This window comes from Perca fluviatilis, chromosome 15 (genome assembly GCF_010015445.1).
Source record: "Perca fluviatilis chromosome 15, GENO_Pfluv_1.0, whole genome shotgun sequence".
Taxonomy (NCBI): domain Eukaryota; kingdom Metazoa; phylum Chordata; class Actinopteri; order Perciformes; family Percidae; genus Perca; species Perca fluviatilis.
This window is the reverse complement of record NC_053126.1, coordinates 28,436,951-28,459,915: the sequence shown is the minus strand read 5'-3', so window position 1 is coordinate 28,459,915 and position 22,965 is coordinate 28,436,951. Positions and strand designations below refer to the sequence as shown.

Sequence of the window (22,965 nt, the reverse complement as noted above, 5' to 3'; positions counted from 1 at the left end):
ATGTACAGCGATAATGTGCAAATAGTGCAATAAAAAGAGAAAATGAATTGTCTGTTGAGATGATTATAGTGCGATAAAAAAAGGAAAAGTGATTGTCTATTGGCAGAAGCCAGCAGGCAAGTGTTATTTACATAAACTTCTGGTTTACTTACAAACTTTACAATCCATCGTTTTATGAGTGCATAACCTATTTGTACAACTGTAGACGTTTGGTATCATTTCGGGCATTATTAGTGGGGTAATGTTAAGAGACACTTCGGATCCATTAGCCCCTGCGCTAAGCTATTCAGCTGATAACGCCATCACTTTACTCTACGCTAACTCTCCCAATGTTCGACCCAGGTGAAAAAAACTTCTGGGGGGGGTGTTTGACTCGAGGTCATGGTGCAAAGGACCCTAGGGTGAAATTACTCTGAACCATCACTTTAACTGGCTCCTTTCGACGGAAGGAGCAGCGACTCTACTCCGAGCTCCTCACGGATGACTGTGCATCTCACCCGATCTCTAAGGGAGATGCCAGCCACCTCCTGAGGAAACCCATTTCGGCCGCTTGTGCACTGGATCTGGTTATTTCGGTCATGACCCAGCCTTCATGACCATAGGGATCCTGTCCATAAATATTACAAACAGGATTGGTGACAAAGCGCAGCCTTGGTGGAGGCCAACCCTCACCTGAAACGAGTCCGACTTACTGCCGAGAACCCGGACGCAACTCTCGCTTTGGTCATACAGAGATTGGATGGCCCTGAGAAGGGACCCCCTCACCCCATAATCCCGCAGCACCTCCCACAGTATATCCCTGGGGACCCGGTCATACGCCTTCTCCAGATCCACAAAACACATTGGATGGGCATACTCCCAGGCTCCCTCCAGGATCCTTGCGAGAGTGAAGATCTGGTCCATTGTTCCACGACCAGGACGGAATCTGCATTGTTCCTCTTCAAACCGAGGTTCAACTATCGGCCTAACCCTCCTTTCCAGCACCTTGGAGTAGACTTTACCAGGGAGGCTGAGAAGTGTGATACCCCTGTAATTGGCACACACCCTCTGGTCCCCCTTTTTGAACAGGGGAACCACCACCCCGGTCTGCCACTCCTTTGGCACTGTCCCAGACTTCCATGCAATGTTGAAGAGGTGTGTCAACCAAGATGGCCCTTCCACACCCAGAGCTTTCAGCATTTCTGGACAGATCTCATCAATCCCAGGGGCTTTGCCACTGTGGATTAATTAGTATTAGTTGGATTTAGGAGTTCCTCAAAGTGCTCCTTCAGGAAGTGCCAGAGCATTCCACTTGTCGAAGGTTGAAATGGATACATTACTACCCATGGGAACAACAAGTTGGGACTACTCCATCCCAATGCTAATAACGAGAAGGTATTCACAGCTGTTATGCAGCCACTTCTTTTTTATTTCTTTCTGACTTTTATTTCACGCTTTACAAAACCCTGCAGAGAACCTTCTGTCTGGTCAACAAGTGAACTGTATCCAACTGTGCACTTTTTATTTCTGGGATAGGATTTTGTCATCAGCGTGGATACATTAATGCTTTTAAAAAACTACAGCCTAATTTCTGAGGGAGTTGTCTCTCTTTGATGAAACCCAACTAACTAACTAACTAACTAATGTTACTCTCCAAAACTCAATCAAACAGGGAACGCCAGACACTTTGACCATATGTTTGGATTCACATTTAGTACAAGCATTTTGTGAGAAAGAAGGGGTGAATCTCTCACAAATTACAACAGAAAATCTGACAAATGTTTATTACTTATAAAAGTCTCCTCTATAACTTATGAAAAGTCCTAACTCAGAGATCCAAGTGGTGGAAAGTTTTGAAAAATACTAAAATTGGTGATGCCAATTTCCCATTGCAGCCCATGTTAAGTGGAGCCACTACAGGTGAATAGCGAAAATATTTTAACTAATAGATATCTCCATGAAACTTCCACAGTTTTTTTTTATTTTTCAATACTTTCCACCACTTCCAGGACTTTTTTTATAAGTTATAAGGGAGACTTTATGAGACTCGATCAGTTAAAGAGTTTCTGTTGCAAATTGTATGGGGTCATGTTGCATAACGCCTGTACTAATATCACAATAGCACGTTTGAGCTATACATTAATAATTAAAAAACAACTCCGCCTTCGTCATCAGCTAGCACCTGACTGGCCAGTTCTGTGGCAGAGCGTGACGTCGGCGCTGCCAGCGTGGAACGCACGTCTCGCGCTCATCCCGGAAGTAAGCTGTCCGGTTTCGGTCTGCTGAGTACAGAAAGAAGTCAGAGCAGTAAATACGAATCCAATTCAACAGTTCAGCACGCTTTCCCGAAGCCTTCTGGAAGGGACGCCGACACGGTTCATTACAACAGATTCAGCAGACCCGGCCAGGCTGCCCGCTGTGGGCGCTGCACTCAAGGTAAGCTCGGTGAAGCTGTGTCTGTATCTAGCTAGCCCTGTGTCCGTCACACACTGCTGTTCCCTGGGGCTGTGTGAAGCTGTGTCTGTATCTAGCTAGCCCTGTGTCCGTCACACACTGCTGTTCCCTGGGGCTGTGTGAAGCTGTGTCTGTATCTAGCTAGCCCTGTGTCCCCGCCTGTGTGTCCGCTACACACTGCTGTCCCCTGGGACTGTGTGAAGCTCGGTGAAGCTGTGTCTGACAGTATTTAACTAGCCCTGGGTGTCCGCTTGTGTGTCCGCCACACCGCTGTTCCCTGGGGCTGTGTGACCTGTTGGCTGGGAGGAAGCTCCATGAAACGTGTATTTCCAGCGTCACAGCGCTGCTGCTTTCGCTTTATCACTAATGTGTCCGATGATAGTCCGCTGCAGGCAGCCTGATGCTTGTTAACAGTCCCACAGGATCCTCCTCTGACCCTCCTGTCAGCCAGGCCACGTACACCACGTAACGTTAGTAGGGCTGGTCCGAATACCATTTTTAGAGCTTCGAAACTTCGGTAGTAATGAGCATCGAATATTCGAAGCTTCGGAGAGAGGGGGCTGAACATATTATTATCTCTAATAAAGGCAGGAATCTGTTTGTTTGCATTTTGATTATTTTGAGAACCTTTCATCCAAACAACTTCACAAGGGAGTGCAGTGTCGTATTTGGTGCAATATAGATAGACAGGCCAGACGCGTTCAGAATTAATAAACTTTTAACCTCAAGGATCACCCTCCCGTCAACGGGACCCTTTGTGACTGGGGCGTCGCTGTAACCTCGATAAAACTTCCACTCATGAGCGTTTTTATAACTTTAAAGCATTAAAACTTCAAAATATACAGCCATGTACACAACTGTTACAAAGTAGAAGAAAATAAAACAACTCAGCCGTAATCTGCGCAGCCGAGAGTGCATGCATACCTGTTGTCATTGTGCTTTCAGCAACAACGTGGTATTTTGACCAAAACTTGATTTTCATAAATCCCCAAGAGTCCAAGGAAATGTAATATCCAAGCTTTATATTCCAAAACGATCTCTTCGCCTCACAATGTTGAAGTTTCTGGCCGAATCACAACGGAAAAACGGGAAACAGTTCTCCATTTCCGCACTTGTTATCGCCGCTAGCTTCTCTGCCCAGCTTGTTAAATGCTCGAAGTGGGCATCATCGTGTACCGACAGTCTCTTCTTCTTTGTAGATTATTGGCGGTTGGCAAACCAACTTAAATGTGCATTACCGCCACCAACTGGACTGGAGTGTGAACGAGAGATAAATGCAGAAAATAAATGAACCAAAAAGAATATTCGAATGTCAAATTTTAAAATCGAATACCAACCCACCGAACTATTCGGGTCCAGCCCTAAACGTTAGATATTAGGGGTGTGCAGCCCGAGACGCACAGACACACCGTTTATAAGACGATCTGGGGCTGCACGATATGAGAAAAATATCTAATTGAGATAATTTTGACTGATATTGCGGTATGATTCACGATATTGGAGGGAATGAGCATTTTTGTATTATTACTCTCATTTTAATTGAAAATAAAAGAATTAAGATTTATTATAGTGTGATTTTTGCGAGGATCTGTACCAAACAAAGATTTTTTTCTTTAGTCCGTAGGATAAGATTTGTAGGCCGGGATGTCTCGGCAGCACCAAAATACTTAAAGTGCTCATGTTATGCTTTCTGGCTTTTTCCCTTTCCTTTATTGTGGTATGTCTTTTTTGTGCATGTTATAGGTTTACAAAGTGAAAAACCCCAAAGTCCACCCCAAAGGGACTTACCATCTCCAACAGATAAGACAGTTCACAAACTGCTCCAAACAGCTCTATTGTAGTCCAGCCTTTACTTCCGTGACAAACGTGCGTGTTCACAGAAGGCTTGTATCATGTGGACGCTCCGACAGTTTAGTTGTCATTACTTAGAATTCCTCATGGGGAAGTCAGAACTATGCACTATAGCTTTAAAGAAAATATCAGCAGAGAGCTGGTGGAATACAATTTAATAAATAGTTGGTACTGTAATAAAATGAGACATTTGAATTTAAGTTGTACCTTGCCTTATGAAGACTTGCCTTGTGTCGTTTGGTCTGTGTGCAGCAGTTGTCCAAAGTAAACGCAGTGAATATGCAAATGAGGTGTCCACACCCAGCTGAAAGCTCTGCTGTATTCTTCCCTGCCATGTCTGAAACTGTGACCTATCACGTATAAAGACTTGAACGGAGGAGTTGAGGTTTGTAATCATGAAATAATGTTAGTTATTACCAACCAAAAGATGCACAAGGCTACTATCAACTTTCTAAAAAGCCAAATTAGATTGAAAAAAGTGTGACTTAGTCCAAGGCCCTGTTCTGACCTGGTATTTGAATCCGTCCTGAGTGATCACAAGTGGACAGCTTTGAGTATGTGTGTTTACACCTGGCAGTTAGAGCTGCTTTGAAATAAGCTCCCTCCAATTAAACTCCATGTTTGTTTGAGCAATCTGATACCAATCTAATACCAATAATAAAATACCCAAATTGATCTTTTAATACCGCTCTTTTCACCACGGATGTGTAAACTTTACACTCTACTCACTGACTGTAGTCTACAGTTGGAATATATCGTGTTGACGACTGCTGTAGTTTGTCAATGACTGTCATGTTAGTCCTGGTCAGTAAAAAGTCCTTTTTAAAGTGCTCATATTATGCAAATTTTCAGGTTCATAATTGTATTTAGAGGTTGTACCAGAATAGTTTTACGTGGTTTAAAAACGAAAAAAACACTATATATTTGTTGTACTGCACATTGCTGCAGCTCCTCTTTTCACCCTGTGTGTTGAGCTCTATGTTTTAGCTACAGAGGAAGGACTACTAGCCAGTCAGAAGCAGAGCATGAGGGCATGCCACGCTAGCAGCTAGGCGAGCATTATAACGTGTGTTACAAAGTGACACACGTTTCTCTCTGAAGTAAAGGCTGGACTACAATAGAGCTGTTTGGAGCAGTTTGTGAACAGTGTTTTCTGTTGGAGATGGTAAGTCCCTTTGGGGTGGACTTTGGGCTTTTTCACTTTGTAAACCTATAACGTTTTTTGGGGGTCAGTTCTTAATATAAACATGAACCTGGTGCATTATACAAATATCTGAGTGTTGCTTTTTGCTTGTAAAATTTACAGCAGACGTTCTTTGAGAATCTCTTTTATATCCAAGATTAACTGGTATTGTAGCTGGAATTTTCCTAACCTAATGGACATGGATTCGGAAATGTAAACGAATCGGGACATTGACAATCGTAACCGAATCGATTCTGGAAATCTTTTGCGGGTGGAAGCTGCCAAGTGAGAAATCCTTGCTTCAATAGGGTCAGTGTCAAGGGACGTAAGTTACTTATGACGTACTGCACAGCTGTATCTGTCTGTGAAGGTGCAGCATTTATCCAGTAAAACATTTCTCACAAAAGTAAAAAAAAAAACTTTTATATATATATATATATATATATATATATATATATATATATATATATATATATATATATATATATATATATATATATATATATATATAGTAGAATTGCCCTTTCTGTGAATTAAATCCTGAAACCTGCTCCCATTTGTAATGACACAAATGTAAATTTACAAAAAAAAAAAAACAATTCTTTGTTTTTATGAAGGGGAATGGAACCAAAATGTCCAAAAATAACATGGATGTATGTTCTGTCTGTGCAGGTAAAATTAATGATTACTTTCATTGAATTTTGGGTGTTTATTCAATTTTTATAACATCTGAAAAACACATTTAAAGGTGCTGTAGTTAGGATTGTGAAGATCCAGGACTTAGCCAAAAAATGTGAACATCGACAACTTCTCAGTCCCTCCCCCCTTTCTGCTAAAGCCCAAAACGGTCTTTTAAGCCCCTCCCTCCACAAGGGAGACGCGTGTGCATGAGCAGTGATTGACATGAATTGAAAAAAATTGAAAAGTAGGTGTAATGTCATATAAATTAGGTTTATTGACCATGATTTTAACACAAAACGTTGAAGAAAGTGACAAGAATGTTTTAAAAAGTGTCAAAAGCATAAAAAGAGAGACAGAAATGCTGAAAAAAAACCACCAAAAATTCAATTTCACTTTTGACCTGCATGTATATCAAGTTCATGGTCAAAGGGAGGACAAAACAAGGGTTAAATATCTATTCAGTGATGGTGCATGCTCACCGTAGCACAGGTATAGTTCAGTGAAGTCCATTTCATTTCAAGTACGTTTCATTCTGCTTTCCAGTTAAACACTAATCAAACAATACCACTGACACGCCACTCTGAAACTGTAAAAAACTGTTTGCTTTACCACACACCTGTACCAATGGCTGTTGATCACCTATAAGCATTTCCTGTGGCAGTGCTCCATCCAGTGGTCAAACACAAAACTGCGTAAGCATTCGTGTCACCAGCGTGCTATATAAACCAAACAAAAAAACTTTACGTTACGTTATGCCTCCAACAAAAACAGCATATGTATGTATGTATCTATGTGTGTGTGCAATATCTTTTAATGTTTTTAGTTGAACTTATTGTCACACACGCATCTATTTATTTCTTAATTTATGTATTTTGGTAGATTTGTTCCGTTTTTGTTGTCTTTTTCTGTATGCCACTGCTTTTCGTTTAATTTTCTCCATGCTTCATCTGTATGTGACTCTGATGTATGTTGACAGTTATAAAGAAAAGAAAAAAAAGAACCACTTGATAAAAGACTTCCACATAGGATACACCAGTGTTTCCTCTCTCCTCCAGAAGCCATTTTTGGTTTTATCTCTCCTTTTGTCTCTCAACCACCAGCAGATAGATTGTGTCTCAGCCTCTAAGAGTGGACACGTTACCTTCCCAACAGGGAAGGTTATTAAGGTCCTCACTCTCCCCACTTGAACTGTTTGGGGACAGTTGGGAGGACTTGGACGTGACCCCCTTGCAAGCCTACATTGGGTCGCTCACTTTGGCAGTCCAAGTCAAAAGGAGAAGCAACAGCAAGCCATTTTTTTCTCCTCGGTCATATGCTTTGTGACAAACCTTCCGCGATATAGGATGTATGGAAGAGATGGGCCCGGCAATTACCCTTTCTTTACAATCCAGGTCCTCACATGACTGTATGAATGTCTGATTGCATGTCTAGATTAGATTAGATTAGATTCAACTTTATTGTCATTGTGCGGAGTACAAGGACAAAGCAGAAAAGTGCAAAGTATAGACAGGTGGTGTATAGGCAGGACAAGAAATATATTGCAGTGTTATAAGAGCAGAATATATATGCCTATGTAATATGAACAATGTATGAACAACACAACATATATGTGCAATGTAGTAGCAGTGACATAATAGTAGGGCTGTAGCGATACACTAATCTCACGATACGATACACGATATTCAGCTCACGATACGATATATATCACGATATTCAGCCAACGATACGATTTGATATAATTCGATACACTTACATCATTTTCTGAAAGATTTAAAGGGGACAGAGTGATTTTGGTGACATCTTGTGAGGGTTCCATTTACTTGGATTTAATTAATTGAACTGAAAACATCAATTACACAATATATGTCTCTGACTGGACAGAGAGTCTACAGCAGGGATCATCGACTACATTTTTTTCAGAATTTTTCTAAGCACTCTGGCGGCCAGACTTTCAAATAAAGAAAATAAAATGAATTTATACCTAATACGCCTATTCTTTTTCACTTTCTTACTGAATTAATGCTATTATTTTTTTTTTACATGTATTAGTGTGAGCAAACTCCTAAAAAACATGGAAACTCCATAATGATAACTGGCTCTTTAACTAGAAAACGATCTCAGACTAGGAGGCAGTTCACTGAGGAGTGATGGTTAAAGTCTGTGATTATGGAAAAATTATTGTAGTATGCAGCGTCCTGATTGGTGGAATATGCTTGCAGAAAGAAAGGCTGTTGTCAGGTAAACATGTCACTGTCAAAAAAACAACTGAAAAGTTGACGTGGAAAAGCCAAAAGCCCAGCTTTAATGATGAATGGACTGATAAGCAGGCCATGCCCTTGTCATGTATGCCTCATTTGCAATGAAAGGATGTTGTTGCAAAATAATACAACCAGAGTTGCTCTAGCGGAGAGTTTGGTTTGTTCAGACAACAGTGAGGTTTCCAGAAATTTCCAGATTCCCGGCAAACTAAGATAAACAGTTAGACTACAAACTGACAGCTTTTCAGGAACATTGCTAAAATTAGATCTGTGGTTTCTCAAAGAGAGATGGAGATGCTTGTTCATGCTTTTGTTTCTTCTCGTTTGGATTATTGCAATGTACTATACACCTGCTAAAACAAATCATCCTTGGACAAACTGCAAGTCGTACAGAATGCAGCAGCAAGACTTTTATCTAAGACCGGCAGGAGGTCGCACATTACTCCTAAAGCTTAAGGCTCTTCACTGGCTACCGATTGGTTTTAGAGTGCATTTTAAAATTTTAACTATTACCTATAGAGCCTTACGTGGCCAAGCGCCCTCGTACATCCAGGATCTACTGCACGCACACCTCCTGGTCGCTTCCTCTGAGGTCTTCAAGTCAGGAACTCTTAATTGTTCCTAGAACCACGTCTTTAAAACAAGAGGTGATCGTGCGATTTTCGGTGGTGGCCCCAGGGCTCTGGAACTCTCTCCCTTTAGCCTTGAGAGCTTTGGATTCTGTGGAAACCTTTAAAAAACATCTGAAGACTCATCGTTTTAGACAAGCATTTTATTAGCCATATAGCTTTGTATGTGTTGTCATTGCTCTGTTTTTATTTTACTGTAAAGCACTTTGTGACCCATTTTGTCTGTGAAAGGTGCTATATACAGTGCCTTGCGAAAGTATTCGGCCCCCTTGAACATTTCGACCTTTTGCCACATTTCAGGCCTCAAACATAAAGATATAAAACTGTAATTTTTTGTGAAGAATCAACAACAAGTGGGACACAATCATTAAGTGGAACGAAATTTATTGGATATTTCAAACCTTTTAAACAAATAAAAAACTGAAATATTGGGCGTGCAAAATTATTCAGCCCCCTTAAGTTAATACTTTGTAGCGCCACCTTTTGCTGCGATTACAGCTGTAAGTCGCTTGGGGTATGTCTCTATCAGTTTTGCACATCGAGAGACTGAAATCTTTGCCCATTCCTCCTTGCAAAACAGCTCGAGCTCAGTGAAGTTGGGTGGAGCGTTTGTGAACAGCAGTTTTCAGTTCTTTCCACAGATTCTCGATTGATTCAGGTCTGGACTTTGACTTGGCCATTCTAACACCTGGATATGTTTATTTGTGAACCATTCGATTGTAGATTTTGCTTAATGTTTTGGATCATTGTCTTGTTGGAAGACAAATCTCCGCCCAGTCTCAGGTCTTGCCTGCAGACTCCATCAGGTTTTCTTCCAGAATGGTCCTGTATTTGGCTCCATCCATCTTCCCATCAATTTTAACCATCTTCCCCTGTCCCTGCTGAAGAAAAGCAGGCCCAAACCATGATGCTGCCACCACCATGTTTGACAGTGGGGATGGTGTGTTCAGGGTATGAGCTGTGTTGCTTTATACGCCAAACATAACGTTTTGCATTGTTGCCAAAAGTTCGATTTTGGTTTCATCTGACCACAGCACCTTCTTCCACATGTTTGGTGTGTCTCCCAGGTGGCTTTTGGCAAACTTTAAACACACTTTTATGATATCTTTAAGAAATGGCTTTCTTCTTGCCACTCTTCCATAAAGGCCAGATTTGTGCAGAATGTACTGATTGTTGTCCTATGGACAGAGTCTCCCACCTCAGCTGTAGATCTCTGCAGTTCATCCAGAGTGATCATGGGCCTCTTGGCTGCATCTCTGATCAGTCTTCTCCTTGTATGAGCTGAAAGTTTAGAGGGACGGCCGGTTTCGTGAGATTTGTAGTGGTCTGATACTCCTTCCATTTCAATATTATCGCTTGCCACAGTGCTCCTTGGGATGTTTAAAGCTTGGGAAATCTTTTTGTATCCAAATCCGGCTTTAAACTTCTCCACAACAGTATCTCGGACCTGCCTGGTGTGTTCCTTGTTCTTCATGATGCTCTTGCGCTTTAAACGGACCTCTGAGACTATCACAGAACAGATGCATTTATACGGAGACTTGATTACACACAGCTGGATTCTATTTATCATCATTAGTCATTTAGGTCAACATTGGATCATTCAGAGATCCTCACTGAACTTCTGGAGAGAGTTTGCTGCACTGAAAGTAAAAGGGGCGGAATAATTTTGCACGCCCACTTTTTCAGTTTTTTATTTGTTAAAAAAGTTTGAAATAGCCAATGAATTTCGTTCCACTTCATAATTGGGACCCACTTGTTGTTGATTCTTCACAAAAAATTACAGTTTTATATCTTTATGTTTGAGGCCTGAAATGTGGCAAAAGGTCGAAACGTTCAAGGGGGCCGAATACTTTCGCAAGGCACTGTAAATAAAGTTTACTTACTTACTTACTTTTGTTTTAGCTTGTTTGTAAAAATTCGCTATTTGCAGAGTAGAGCTGTGTTTGCGTAAAACAGCGCGGTGGACTGAGCAGATTGAAATATCGCTTTCTACATGTTTATGCCGGTCTACACAGGTGAGTGCATTGATAAGTATTGACTTTCTACTCACGAAGGTTTAATTGTAGCCTATTTACAGAAAAGAGACCAGCGGCCGTTGGTAACTGTAAGAATTTTCTAAAAGACGTGTTCTTCGATTTCTGGAGGAGGAAGGAGAGGCTGGGGTCGAATTGAAAGTTAAGCAAAAGGTTTAATAAAACAACACGATGAAAAACGACAGTCAAAACACAATCAAACATAAAACACTGGCAGCAGCAGACTGCAGACATGCTTCCCCTTGTGGGGACACAGATTGCAGCCATGCGACATGACAAAACAATACGCTGTAACCAGCGGACTACAGAACCTGTTCCCTTGTCGGGTCCCAGGCTTGTAGTCCTGAATTCATCCCTGTTTCTGAATTATATTCCTTAGGATTGTGGGTGTTTCCTTGACTGAAAACTCTCTCAGATTAAGGACCCACCTCCGATTAGATTAACTCCAGGTCACAGACAAAGGTCGTTTATCATGGTAGTGTTGATTCTACAGTAATATGCATTTCCTTTGTTCTAACCCAGTCTGGTCCAACAGGGAGTGGCTCCCCCAAAAAGAGACAACAGTTACCTTTCCTGTGGGGACAATGAGTCTCCTACAGTATGCTAAATGGCAGATATGACCTAATCAATTCTTTAGAAGCTAGAGTTTGGGTGAGGCAGTCAAATGTTGATTAGTGTGGTGTGATGCAATCGGTATTGATTCAGTGTTCATTTAACTAAAAGTATATTTTTATCAGACATCACCAATGGTTTAACTTTTTATAACCTAACATAACTCTGTATCGTTCCCAGTAAGGTGCTGCATGTTTTAACCTTTTAACGCACACACATCTCGGCTCAGCTGTGTGTGTGTTTTAACGCACACACATCTCGGCTCAGTCGTGTGTGTGGAGCTCGGTCATCGCTGTATAGAATCCCGGCATGTGAATAGAGATGTAAATACAGGGGGCTGGGTTTTTGCTCTAAATGCTTGAAATGATAAATAACAGAACACATTTTTTCCTCTTTACATTTAGTGAATTCATGATTATTCTGCGGGCCAGACTAAAAGCTTTGAGGCGCCGGCGCTAGTTGAAGTTGCCTCTACAGCCGCACTAATAGCGGCTGGCTGACCAAATCGCTCTTCCTGCAACGGGAGGTATACACAGGGGATTTGAATGGGAATTTCGTATTCTACGGCATAATAACGGATCATACTTTATTGGGGCAAGAAATATCGATTTATATTGCAGAATCGATAAAATTGCTCAGCCTTACAATAATAGTAGTAAGAATAATATACAGTGTATTAGCAGAATATATAATAAGAAAAACAGAGTAAATACGGATATTCTGTATGAACCATATAGACAAATATGTACAGCTATGTACAGTGTGGTAACATTATAATAGATAAGAAATAGAATGTGAAGGAAAGAATGTGTATGTATAGTACAGTATAATTGGATATGTAAATGTAATATGTAGCAATAAATGAAATAGCACAATAAAACCTGTTGAGTGCGGGTGTAGAGAGACCTGAGACGCCTCCTGGAGGGGAGTACGGTAAACAGTCTGTGGTTGGGGTGAGAACAGTCTTTAAAAATAAAAATCTAACATAGGGGTGTACTTACTTATGCCCCTTGTATTTTAAGGAAGAATATTTATTTATTTACGATACATTATTCATTCACAAATAAAATATATAAAATGGTGTCCTTAAAGGTTGGATTTTTCCTAATTTTTTAAATTAAGGCATTAAGATCAATTTCCAAAAGATGATTTTTAATTTTTTTTTTTGTATTCCTCTTTTTAGTCAACTTTAGCATGGGTTCATATATGAGGGCCACTGTAAGCTTTGCAAATAAACTCAGACATATTGTGGTTATGGTGACGGCGGGGTTATCCATTTGTAAAGTGTCTATATGTCAGTAACATTTTGAAATTAGCACTTAGTACTTTGTGGGTAGTGGTGCTCAAGTTTGCTTGCTAACATAAACTGTCTCTCTCTCTTTCGTCGGAAATGGCAGAGTTTCGCGATTGACCCTCTGGAAACCACACACCCCCTAGCGTTCTGGCGGTGCAAAGAAACGCGTTCAACCCCGACACAGATCTCCGAAAGGGTCGCGACGGCGTAGCTATGGCGTGGAGTTGACACAGAAGCATAAAACAGCCTTAAGGCAGAGTGGTGACTGCAGACAGTGTAAAAGGAACATTATGACCGGAGAGATTTAAATATGTCCAATGATATGTTCAACAGATTTACCAGATAATGGAAATAATGCTACGAGGGTTTCTGGCCAATATTTATTATTGTTTTGTGGTGATAATTTGACGGTAGATAGAAAATGTGCAATTAATTGGTGATTAATCTCAATTACCCATGGAGAAACATGCAATTTATCGCAATTAAATAGTTAAATTGACAGCCCTAGCGAATGTATGCTGTGAATACAACATCACTGTATTCACAGATTCACACATATGTATTCAATTTAATTGAATTTATGGTGTCAAATCATAACAGAAGTTATCTCAGACACCCTTCCGACAGTGTAGGTCTGGAGCACACTCTAGATTTCAATTGTGTGCATGTACACTGTGTAAATTCTGTATTACACACATGTAAATTGTCCTAATATTGTCTTCTCGTTAACTTGCTCCCAACACACACACACACACACACACACACACCCACACACACTTTAGATGATGGTGGACCGTACGTTGGCTCAAGTGGGCAGGAATCTGAGTGACGCCATGAGAATCCTGGGAGACGGACAGAGGTGAGATAAGACGCTATTGTACTTATTTCTCTAATTTAGAAAACGTGTATAAAATCTGACAGCTGGGAACATGACCACAAGGTACATTAAGGACTTTCTGATGATCCTATGATGTTAGTGTGGGGACTCTCAGCCTCGTTTAGTTGAATGTCTCTCCTTTCTCCAAACGCTAACACTCTTTAAGATCATGGGTTTATTAGGTTGGATTTCTAACCAATGAGCACATGAATGTGACATTATATGATGAACAATCAGAGCATCTTGAGATCTCTTGTGTTTTTGTGCTGTGCGTCTGTTCAGAGAGCCGGAGGCAGGAGCAGAGAGATGGCGCCTGAGCAGAGCCAGCATCCCCGGACCCCTGCAGGGAGAGTAAGACTCATCATAAAGGATTCAGCTCAATTACTGCAGTCAAATGGATTCTTCCATTAGTCTAGAGTCACATAATGGTAGCCATTTCCCTGCAATATCTTATGTGTTACATTTGGGGCCCTACCTTGCACCCGGCAAAGCCCGACACAAGTGTCTTTGCTAGTTTAAGACCGACACAGTTGTCAGTTTCCCGTCCAGCGCCCGCGTTGTTTAAACAACAAATGCACCTGTGCCCATCTTTGCGCCCATGGGCGTGCTGGTCTTACAGGACGGTGTGTTCAGGTGCATTCTTGGCGTATTGCTACTTTGAGGCAGCGGGAAGTGATCGCGCCATTGACAAACAAAAACCTGATCTAAAGTCAATAGCGCAGCGTTTCATTGTTATTTTAACAGCGCATTAGTAAAATGCGCCTAGGCTCGTGCACAGCGTGCGCACACTATGCTTGTTACACACACACACAGAAGCGCAGCAGCACACAAAAATGCAAAAGATCACAAATAAAAATATTATGGTGCAAATCCACCATCACAATAGTAATGCGCCAAGGTACAAACTCGCCTGGCTTTTAAAGGGAATGGCAGATGACACTCTGATTGGTTTACTGCATGTTATGCCCAAAACACTCCGATGAATTAATGAAGACACCAAGTACAACCCTTTTGAACCATGTGCCCAGCGCACAGACCCTTTTTTCTGCCGTCAAACTAGCAAAAGTGGATTTGGACAAGCCCTAAACGCACCTGCGCCATGTGCTTAGATTGTTAAAATAGGGCCCTTTTGTGTCGGTCTTTAATTTTTTCTTTTTTTATGACATTTAAAGGGCCACTCCAGCAATGTAGTTAGTTCGCCTTGAATTTGAAGGACTTCAAAACCAAAGCAGCTGAAGCCGATTCCTCAACTTTTAGCCCCAAAAACACTGGATCCTTTGATTTCCATAAAACAATAGCATCTTTTATCAGACGATGAGTGGGATAACATCAAACTGTTGGCAGGCATGTGTATTGAATCATCCATTGTGTTTGTGTGTGCGTCCAATCCAAACCCAATGATTGCAAGAGGTCAAAACCTCCACAGAGTACCTGTAGTCTTCTCAAGTCTGCCAAGAAAATGTATTTTTACGTATACTTATAGCAGAGAGCAATCAATACTTGATAAAACAGTATCAACTTAAAGTCATAATGGCCACTTAACTAGCTTTTCCTAAACTCTCAACTGCACCTCATTTTTTCACAATTAAATGCACCAGTGGCAGTTATCTGAGTCACTCCTGGTTAACAGCACTCAGTCTCCTGCTCATTATTGGGAGGATGTTTCACAGACTCTTCTGAACACACTGCTGTGAAATATTAGTTTGCAGTGTCAAAAATGTGAGCAATACAGCAATTTTAAAACTTTTAAGCTTCTGCTTTCCTCATGGCATTTTTTGGGGCAGTTTACATTGGTGTCAATGGAGAATTGGATGGCTCTCCTGGCAATGTGAAGCTCATTTAGCAGTATGTGTAAGTCTGTACAGCAGGGTTTCCCCTACCATTATAATGCGTGTAGTACCCGAGCTGTTTTGGACACCACCTAAACCGAATGAATGTAACTGAATTACTTTTCTCAGATCTGCTGATTACAGTTGGTCCCCAATGGACTTCTTTTTAAATGTTATTTATTTATTATCTGCTCTAACTTTTCCAACGTTTTAGACACAGATATTGATAATAGTCCAAAATGATGTGAAGGGCGTCGGGTAGCTCACCTGGTAGAGCGGGCGCCCATATATAGAGGTTTACTCATCGACGCAGCGGCCGCGGGTTCGACTCTGACCTGCGACCCTTTGCTGCAGGTTATTCCTCCTCTCTGTCCCCTTTTTATGTCTTCATCTTAAAGGCCTAAAAATGCCCCCCAAAAATAAAAACATACATACAACATTATGTGAAATTGCAATTTTTTTATATTGAAAAACCTAACGTTTTCTTGAGGGAGGACCCCTAACCGACCTAAACGGCCCGATAATAAGGCCAGGGCTGACTCCTAAGTCTTCCGCAGACCGAGGGGAGACACTGGATAGGTACATTTAGTGAGAGAGGAGAGCTAGTCAGTGTTTCCAGGCTAACATTTCGTATGTAGTTGAAATTATGGGCGTGGGAAGAGTTTTTGTTTTTTTTTTTTTTTTTTTTGAGGGGGGGGGGGGGGTTGTTTTTTTTTTTTTTTTTTTTTTTTTTGCGCAGTGGTCAGGGTGTTGCCTTTTTTTTATTTTTTTTTTTTGGGGGTGCCATACTGCATACGTAGTTCACAACCTCATTCATATGAGGGAGGAGGAAGAGAGAAGAAAAAAAAAAAAAAAACAGCCAAGCCAACAGTAAGTCATCTCATCAGTGAAACATTTGGTGTCTGGACACAATTTTCGTTTCTCCATCATGTTGAATCCACATCCATAACCTAATAACCAGCAGTGGAAGAGGGTATTCAGATCGTTTACTTAAGTAAAAGTACTAATACCACACTGTAATAAATACTCTGTTACAGTCAAAGTCCTGCATTGAAAATGTAACTTAAATAAAAGTCTTTAAGTATTATTAGGAAAATGTGGTTAAAGTATTAAAAGTAAACAATAATCCTCCCATTTTAAAGTTGTGTAAAGGATCCAAACAGTTGTGTGATTAATGGTCTAATCATTTCAGCTGGACTTGTAGGCAGTTATATTTTTGGCTAGTTTCATTTATAATAAAAACATCAGATTTTATAAACTACATGTGTTTTGTGTGCAGAAATCTTAATGTGTAAAGTAACTAGTAACTAAAGCTGTCCGATGAATGTAGTGGAGAAAAAAGTACAATATTTCTCTCTGAAATGTAGCGGAGTAGAAGTAGAAAGTGGCATGAAAAGAAAAGACTCAAGTAAAGTACAAGTACCTCACCATTTGGACTTAAGTACAGTACTGGAGTAACTGTACTTAGTTACATTCCACCACTGCTAATAAGTAAAGAACTATTGGTAACCTTGAGTAAGATGATGCAATTTCTAACGTTTGTGGTTATTTTAGTACTTTAAGGTGTGAAGTCATGACGGAGACATAGCTGGATCCCTGATCATAAAAACACATTCTTTACAGTACATGCATGCATGGTGCATAATGTAGAGAAACTGCTTATATCAAACAACAGTCTGAATTGGCAGAAGGATGTAAAAAAACACTGGGAGGAGAACTGTTACAACTAAAGCTGTTTTAGTTTTACTGAAACCAGAGAACAGATAGCCTACTCCTTCATGGAAAGAAGCCTACTCCTTCATGGAAAGAATTGAAGGATGGAGGAACTAGCGGGGCGTCAGTATGCAGTGTGTGATAAAGCTGCTCTTTTTCTGTTTCCAGCAGGATGCAGAATGTGGGGGAACAGGGTCACATGGCCCTGCTGGGTCACAGCCTGGCAGCATACATCTCTGTGTTGGACCGAGAGAGGCTGCGGAAGCTGACCACTCGGATCCTGTCTGACACCACACTGTGGCTCTGCAGACTGTTCAGGTAGGATCGTGTGTGTGTGTGTGTGTGTGTGTGTGTCTGTGTGTGTCTGTGTCTGTGTCTGTGTGTGTGTCTGTGTCTGAACGATTAATTGAACGAATGTTTGGTGTAACATTTGGTTTAACACTTTTTATATTTTATATTTTTTTCGTAAGATAAATGCTGGAATAATGTTACATTTCACAGATTGATTGTTTACAGAAATGTGTTTGTGTATTTTTCATTCATCTTTTATTACTTTATTTAAAATGATGGTATAAGGTGCAATATGTAGATGCTGCTGTTGAACTGTAAAAACATTTTTTTTTTATTATAACTTTAGCTAATGTGATAAATGTTCTGTGTTTGACTGTTCAATGTTGCATGTTTATTAAAAGAAAAACACTTATTGCTGGCAGTTCATATCAGAATCAGATTTATTGGCCAAGTATACTTTCATACACAAGGAATTTGACTTTGGTAGGTGTTCACTCTCTATACATTCAACAAATAGACATGTAGTAGTAGACAGTAATATAGACACATACTGTACAATAGGGGTGTAAGAAAAAATCAATACACTTAAGTATCGCAATATTTTATTTAGCAATACTATATTGATTTTCAAAAAACGCAATATTTTTTTTTTTAGTTTACATGCAAAAATATTCATGTAAGACGTTGGTTCACGTTTATGTTGTGTTTAAACCCCCTACCGCTAGATGGCTATGCTGAAACGCATCACTAATGTCCTTGCCTAGCAGTGCCTGACTTTTTGCTGGAAGCTAACAATGTAGCTATGGCTGAACTTTGGCCTACTTTAGCATATAAACATTGGCTCACTAAGAACCTGTGAACCACAATCCCAAACTGTCAGTTTGATTTTCTGTGTACTGAATTGTTTACCTAAAGTAAACTTCTTTGACTTTTATGCGCATCATGTCTTTTTTTTAAATGAGTTTTTCTAAAATTATACTTCAAAAAAATCGCAATATATCGCCTTTACGCACAGTTTTGAAATATATTGCATTATATTGAATTGTGACCATGTATCATGATACGTATCGTATTGCCAGATTCTTGCCAATACATAGCCCTACTGTACAATAGATACAACAATAAACATATAGGCACATATACAACCTAATATACAAAAATACAAATAAGACCTAATATCAAGTCAAGTACACATGGAGTGGGATGTAAAGTGCAAAAAGCAATAGTTGTTCTCATTCTTGCATAAGAATATAGAGCAGTTTTGATGGTGTCCCATGTTATAATGCTCCATGACATGTTTCATCTGTAACATAGTGAATATTGAACTTGAATGCAAATCGAATCGTAATTACAACATCCTCCACCCAAATCATAAATTAAATTAATCTCATCCAGAAATCATTGATCAGATTACTTTGGCCAGTTTAATAAATCTTCTCATTTTCACATTTATCTTTATTTAATATTAGAAAAGTAACAAGTAATACACAATGCTGAATCTATGATTCTGCAGTTTTACCCTTTAGTCGTCATAACTTTGAGCGACTCAACATGTTGACGGAGCCTCGTTACTTTCTGCTGTCAGCACTCTGTCTCTATTGTGTCCTTCAGGTATGAGAACGGTTCAGCCTACTTCCATGAGGATGACAGGGACGGCCTGGTCAAAGTGTGTCGGCTGGTCATTAATGCCCGTTATGAAGAATATGCTTCTGAGGGCTATGCAGTCCTCAGCTCCAAACAGCCAGTCATCTACCAGAGTGCCTCGGGCCGGCCGGGCCTGGGACAGCATCTGTGCAGCCAGGTAGGAAGGCTGCAACACAGACTCACACAGCGCATACAGTACAGGATGAGATTACAGCCCCTGGCTGGGAACACTTCTAGGGGATATTCCTCAAGTGAGAATAAGCTTTTGTTTGTAGAAACATTGGCCAATTCCAATCCTATACCACTACTGGGGTTTTTAGAAATATTCAAATTCTACACAAAGGGGCTTTAAAAACAAGAGATGCCATCCAGGGCTCCTTTTTACCTGGAGACAGGTTCTCTTGAATCTCAGCAAAGAGAGGAATTTCATTAAATCTATATTTTGTGGCACGTCTACTAGAGCCTGACTGATAAAGGATTTTTAAGACCGCTATCAATACAAATATTTGGTGAGTTAAAAATCCAATATATCGGCCAATATACACTACCGGTCAAAAGTTTGGGGTCACTCTCAACTGTTGTAGAAAGAAGTGGCTGATCTTTAATGCAATATCTACATTGCCCATGATCAGCAACCATTCATCCAATGTTCCAAAGGCCCATTCTGTTCACTAATCCAATATTATTTTAAAAGGCTAACTGAGAAAACATTGGAGAACCCTTTTGCAATTATGTAAGCACCCCAAACTTTAGACCGGTAGTGTATATATTTTTTTTAAATACTGAAACGCGTAACAAAACAAACAGATTTCCCTAACATTAGTTATTTGTAGTTAAATTTGTATAAAAATACAAACTTAAGATATGGAACTTAAAGGGTTAAACACGAGTTTTTCCAACAGGGAGGTTGTAGAGCGCCCTCTGGTGGACAAACTATGCAACGCCAACACTCAGAACATTGTCGAAGGGTGTTTCGTCCATTTTTATTTTATTTTTTAAATATTCATTTATCGGCCATTATAAATGCAGATACCAATAGTTTGGAAAATGCCTAATATCTAAGATATATCGATCGGGCTCTAACATCTAGTATTGTATAGTGTGCGTTGGCAAATCTATGACTTTAAGAGTATAGTGTATGCCCACATAATGTGTGGGATATCAGTATTCAGTATTACCATGTATAGTCATAGAGAGTATTTTGTAGTATATTGGTACTCTAAAAATTGGTAAACTATTTTAATGTCCGTCTCTGTGTCATTAGCTCGGCCTGCCTCTCTCCAGTCTGTGCACAGTCCCGTGCAACACCATCTTTGGATCCCAACACCAAATGGTAGGAGAATCCACATGAAAAACACTGTTGGGACACTCTGAGAAAGTTAACCATAATTTGCTGGACTGATCTCCTGTGTGTCCCTGTCAGGACGTGGCCCTGTTGGACACACTGATCAAAGAGGACATAGAAGCTGGGAAGCTTCCTCTGCTGTTGATCGTCAACGCAGGTGAAGGAAAATCACAGTTCAAACGTTGTTCTGTTCTCCGTGTACATTACAGGAGTTGAAAATTAGATTCATTTAAAAGCAGATCAGTTCCTTATGAGAATATTTTTCCTCGCAGGAACCCCTGGGGCAGGACATACTGACAAGCTGGCTCGTCTGAAGGACGTGTGTGATCAGTACAACATGTGGCTCCATGTGGAGGGGTGGGTCAATTCTTTTACTCTCTGCAATACATGGTCTTAAAGGAAACCTATTACGCTGCATTCATGCCGTCGGCTGTGAGACGGTCCGGTGAAAACGCAGGTCCTCCTGTTCATTTTGAATGGGGTTAGTGTGTTTAGGCGGTGCTGGGTGTTGCAGGGGGGAGATGGGAAAAAAAAATGCAGCGGCCTGCTAATTTCTCTCTAATTTTGCATCACATTACTGCTGGAACATGTCCGGTTATGTAGTTTTCGATTTAAAAGCCTTTTATTGGTGATTTTTCACAGTACACAGGCCAGCTATATTTACTCCTGAAACGGACTGTACACAGGCAGCAGAGCACAGATGCAGAGACTCGGAGAGCTGCAAACTGACCAATCGCAGCAGACTGGGCTTTTTTCGGGAGGGGGCTTAAAGAGACCGTGCTCCAGCAGAGCGTCTCAGACAGAGGGGGAATACATGGGCAGGAGGAGAAAAATAAAGTGTTTTTTTAACATTAAAGCATGTCCACATGTTCTAGTACAAACACAAAATACAAGCATGAACCTGAAAGCGGTATAAAATAGGTATCCTATAATGTATGCATCTGATTTTCAACATGACTTGATCAAATCCATTAAATTGACCCCACTTTGTTTTGGCCGTATGCAGTCCAAATGCAAGCGCATGGCACACAGTAGAACACGAAAATGCAATACATCATTCATACCAACAATGTCATAGGGAAGGAGATATGGTACTTCCTAACTAGTTTTTTGATAAACATGCAGCATCCCCTTGAGAAATGTATTTTGTGAATAGAGATGACGACCTTAATGTTTTCAGCCATGACTCCAGTATAGCATGAAGTCCCTGTTGTCCCTGTTGTAACGTCAACTCTTACTGTTCTTCTTTAGGGTCAACCTGGCAACTCTGGCACTGGCTCAGGTCACCTCTGCTATCATGGTAATCTAATGTTCTAACTCTCATCCTTTATTTTAATTTTTTATTTATTTAAATTATGTATGAGTCAATCAATCAACTTTATTCAAGACACAGAGGTCCATAGAGACTATATGGATATCTATCTATCTATCTATCTATCTATCTATCAATCTATCTATCTATCTATCTATCTATCTATCTATCTATCTATCTATCTATATTTTATATATATATATATATATATATATATATATATATAACAATACAAAACATTTAAGAATGGTGCCGATGAGGCATCATTTATAAAACATATACAGGCTTCGAGTCCAATGTTTCCAAAAGCAAGATGTATACCTTGTGTCAAAAAATGGGAAATATAGACATACAAAATACAGTAACTAGTCTACCAAAAATACAGGTCTAATATAGAGTCAATAAACAGTTGCAGTGTGCGGTGTGTACCAGTGTGTGGTACCACTTTGACTAACTTTTGGAACACTTGATTTGACTTATTTTACCTTTGGTTAAACTTTGGGACATCAACTGTGCATTTATTCCTCTATTACACACATTAATGCCATCCCTTCCAGTGTTATTATCTCTCCTCATTTTGATAATAGAAGCCAGACACCCAGGAAATGCCGTCTTAGGTTGACTTTCTCTGGTGACGTGGGTTGATCTGTGTTCATTGTTCTTTCCCCTGCAGGCAGCCACCAGAAGTGACAGCATGACACTGACACCAGGTCAGTGGCTGGGACTGCCTGCTGTCACTGCTGTCACCCTCTACAGACATGAAGACCCAGCACTGGTGGGCATATAGCATTTCATACAAATTGATTCAACACAGAGCGATCCATGTTTGTGGTAGTTTTTGTGTCAGTTTGTGGTTGTCCTCTTGGTCCTGATCCCAGCTCAGGAAATGTAATTTTCTGCTTCCAGTCTAACTGATTGAAAGGGTAACTACCGGGGTTTTTTCAACCTGGACCCTATTTTCCTATGTTTTTGTGTGTAAG

General features: G+C 40.3%; 1 protein-coding gene and 1 long non-coding RNA gene across 2 annotated transcripts in view; both read left to right on the top strand.

The window, feature by feature from the left end:
- The first annotated feature begins 2,199 nt into the window (after positions 1–2,199).
- LOC120574149 lies at positions 2,200–14,202 on the top strand. Its single transcript, XR_005641830.1, has 3 exons — positions 2,200–2,415; positions 13,757–13,833; positions 14,134–14,202. It is a non-coding gene; the product is annotated as an uncharacterized LOC120574149 (long non-coding RNA).
- Positions 14,203–16,539: 2,337 nt separating this feature from the next.
- The window catches only part of pdxdc1 (pyridoxal-dependent decarboxylase domain containing 1), a 34,002-nt gene continuing 27,576 nt past the window's right edge, over positions 16,540–22,965 (top strand). The window contains exons 1-8 of the mRNA XM_039824326.1: positions 16,540–16,550; positions 17,562–17,711; positions 19,296–19,485; positions 20,593–20,661; positions 20,752–20,830; positions 20,946–21,030; positions 21,925–21,973; positions 22,659–22,760. Of these exons, the coding sequence (XP_039680260.1) occupies positions 17,566–17,711; positions 19,296–19,485; positions 20,593–20,661; positions 20,752–20,830; positions 20,946–21,030; positions 21,925–21,973; positions 22,659–22,760 (720 nt within the window). The 5' untranslated portion in view covers positions 16,540–16,550; positions 17,562–17,565. The remainder of the gene's footprint in view (positions 16,551–17,561; positions 17,712–19,295; positions 19,486–20,592; positions 20,662–20,751; positions 20,831–20,945; positions 21,031–21,924; positions 21,974–22,658; positions 22,761–22,965) is intronic.